The sequence below is a fragment of the Otolemur garnettii genome, unplaced genomic scaffold (genome assembly GCF_000181295.1).
Source record: "Otolemur garnettii isolate 467f Iridium unplaced genomic scaffold, OtoGar3 scaffold00145, whole genome shotgun sequence".
Classification (NCBI taxonomy): Eukaryota; Metazoa; Chordata; class Mammalia; order Primates; family Galagidae; genus Otolemur; species Otolemur garnettii.
The window spans coordinates 1619350-1622046 of NW_003852540.1; the positions used below are offsets into that span (position 1 = coordinate 1619350).

The window sequence follows — 2697 nt, forward strand, 5'->3', positions numbered from 1 at the left end:
TTATCGCGAGACTGCAGACAGGGCCGGGCCAGACATGGCGGAAGGTAGGGTTTTTGTGGAGCCGCGCGGGAAGGCGCGGAGCTCTGGGGGCGCTGCTGGCAGGGAGAAGCAACCCTGGGAGGGGACGGCCGGGCGTTGTCGCCTGGGGCCCAGCATGTCTCGCGAGCCTTCCTTTCCAGCCTCTGGGCTCCAGGGTCCGGGGTCTGGAGCGCTGTTCCTATGGCAACGCCCCTCCCGCGTCTTGGACCCCACGGGACCAAAGCGGGCTCTGGAGGTGGGTTGGGAGGTCCCTTGCCGGGGCTGAGTGCAGTCTCTGGACCCCAGAGGGCGGCAGGGGAGAGTCTTTTGGTTACTAACGGTGTCGAGACCGTGAGGGAAGTAACGCTGTTCTTAGGAAATCGAAACTGCTGTCCTGGCATGTCCTGCATCCGGAAGGGGTACATCCCTTGCCTGCAGAAGAGCTTGGGACTCTTTTCGGGGTGAAGGGTGGAGGAGATCCAGCGGTGCAATTGGCCCACGCTCCAAATGGGTGCGCACTATAGACTTTGGGCTTCTTAGCAGTCCCAGCATTCGGGCTGGCTGACATTATTTCCCCTGGTTTACATATGAGGATGGGAGGAAAGGTTTTACGTGGTTAAGGGGGTTAGCCAAGGCATACTGCTGAGAGAAGGGCTAAAACCAGACTTCTACCCCTTTGCCTCCCAGCCCAGTTTTAACCCCTTTTTCAAGCGCTTTTCTAGCGCTTTCTTTATGACGTGCAGGTAAAGGCAATTTGAGTTTTCAGGATTTGCCTCCTTAACGTAGGAGTATTAGAATCCTTCATTGTCAAAGCCTTATTGTACAGGTGTGGGAAAGAAGGCCCAGAGATGGGAAGTTATCGTCAGGGATCGTACACTGACACTGTTGGACCTGATCAATGTGCTTCTCTACTCCATTATTGGAGAAAAATGCTCCTTGTTTGGCTTTTGTTTATTGAGTGACTGCAGTGTGCTTGGTCACGAAATCTTACTTTTGAGCTAAGCTTTGACTGAACCTATCATTTATTAAATCTTAGATTTGGGCAGCACGTGACAGTTTGTAGGCATTTCTCATTTGGATTAGACTTCAGAATGACCTGGTGAAGTAGCCCTGGAGTGTATGGTTTGCTCTTTATAGATAAAGGAATTAAGGCCAAGGTTATAGAGATAGCTGTAACTGGCGGCCGGTTTTTGCCTTTGTCTTTTCTACCATGCACCTAGAACAGCATTTCTCAACCTGTGGGTCGCGACCCCTTTGTGGGGGGGTCGAACTGCCCTTTCACAGAGGGTCGCCTAAATACATCCTGCATATCAGATATTTACATTACGATTCATAACAGTAGCAACTAAAATAATTTTATGGTCGTGGGTCACCACAACATGAGGAACTATATTAAAGGGTCTCTGCATTAGGAAGGTTGAGAACCACTGGCCTAGAAGGTGAATATTGTCTGAAAGCAGAGGAGGAAGAAAATGGACAGAAAGAAAGCTAAGGCATTCCCTGAAGCTTTTTTTGGGGGGGGTGGTAGATCACTGAACATTGTTTTACACAGTGGGCAGCTAAGGGAAATGGAGCTATTGCTCAGAGCACTGAGATTCAGGAAGGATTTATGTGAAGTAATGGGTAGTCCATCACTTTTACACTAGGAAGGGAAGTTGAGGGGTGTTTTGGGAATACATTACCAAGGGTGAAATTGTGGAGGGCAGCTGGTCTTTCATTTTGCAGCTAGGATCTAGCCATGAAGAGCTTATTAGAGGCCGAGGTCGGTATGTTGATCTTTATCTTGCAAATTCCTTGAGATGTGTGTTAGGGTAGTCTTGAGAGACTTTCTTTTTTACCGGGGCTGGGTTTGAACCCACCACCTCCGGCATTATGGGGCTGGTGCCTTACTCCTTTGAGCCACAGGCACTGCCTTTAAGAGACATCTTGCCAGTGGGGCACATTACACAAACAATAGTCTTCTAGGGTTAAATTGGCCTTGGGATTGGAGGGGGAGGGGCAACCAGGCATGGTGGTTCAGGCCTGTAATTCTAGTACTCTGGATCCTGAGGTGGGAGGGTAGCTTGAGGTCTCGAGTTGGAGACCAGCATGAGCAAAGAGAGACTAGCTCTGCTAAGAATAGGAAAAATTAGCCAGGCATGGTATCATGTGCTTTAGTCTCAACTGCTCAGAAGACTGAGGCCAGAGGATTGCTTGAGCCTAGGAGTTGCGAGCTAGACTGAGGCCAGGGCAACAAAGTAGGACTCTGTCTCAAAAAAAAAAAAAAATTGGCCGGGTGAGGAGGATAGATAAATAAGAACATTGCTGAAGTTCTGAACTGAGTTTTTCTTTTACCTTTTTTGTGTTCCAGTTTCCTGGCCTATGTTTGGATTTAAGCTTTTTAGAAACAATGTTATAAACTTTGAATGGAAGAATCCATCCAGGTATTCTGGACCAGTTAGCTCATTAAATTGAAGGTGCTTGCTATGCAAAAGAAGGCAAGATTAGCTAGAAAATGTTTTGTGGGCTGTTAATGGTTTTTTGTTTTTGTTTTTGTTTTTGTTTTTTTTTGAGATGGAGCCTCAAGCTATCCCCCTGGGTAGAGTGCCATGGCATCACGCTTACAGCAACCTCCAACTCCTGGGCTCAAGCGAGTCTCCTGCCTCAGCCTCCCAAGTAGCTGGGACCACAGGCACCCGC

The 2697-nt window shown here is 48.6% G+C and overlaps 1 protein-coding gene across 1 annotated transcript in view; it reads left to right on the forward strand.

The window, feature by feature from the left end:
• ANKFY1 (ankyrin repeat and FYVE domain containing 1) overlaps positions 1-2697 on the forward strand; it is a 117922-nt gene continuing 115225 nt past the window's right edge. The window contains exon 1 of the mRNA XM_012810939.2: positions 1-44. Coding sequence (XP_012666393.2) covers positions 35-44 — 10 coding nt within the window. The 5' untranslated portion in view covers positions 1-34. The remainder of the gene's footprint in view (positions 45-2697) is intronic.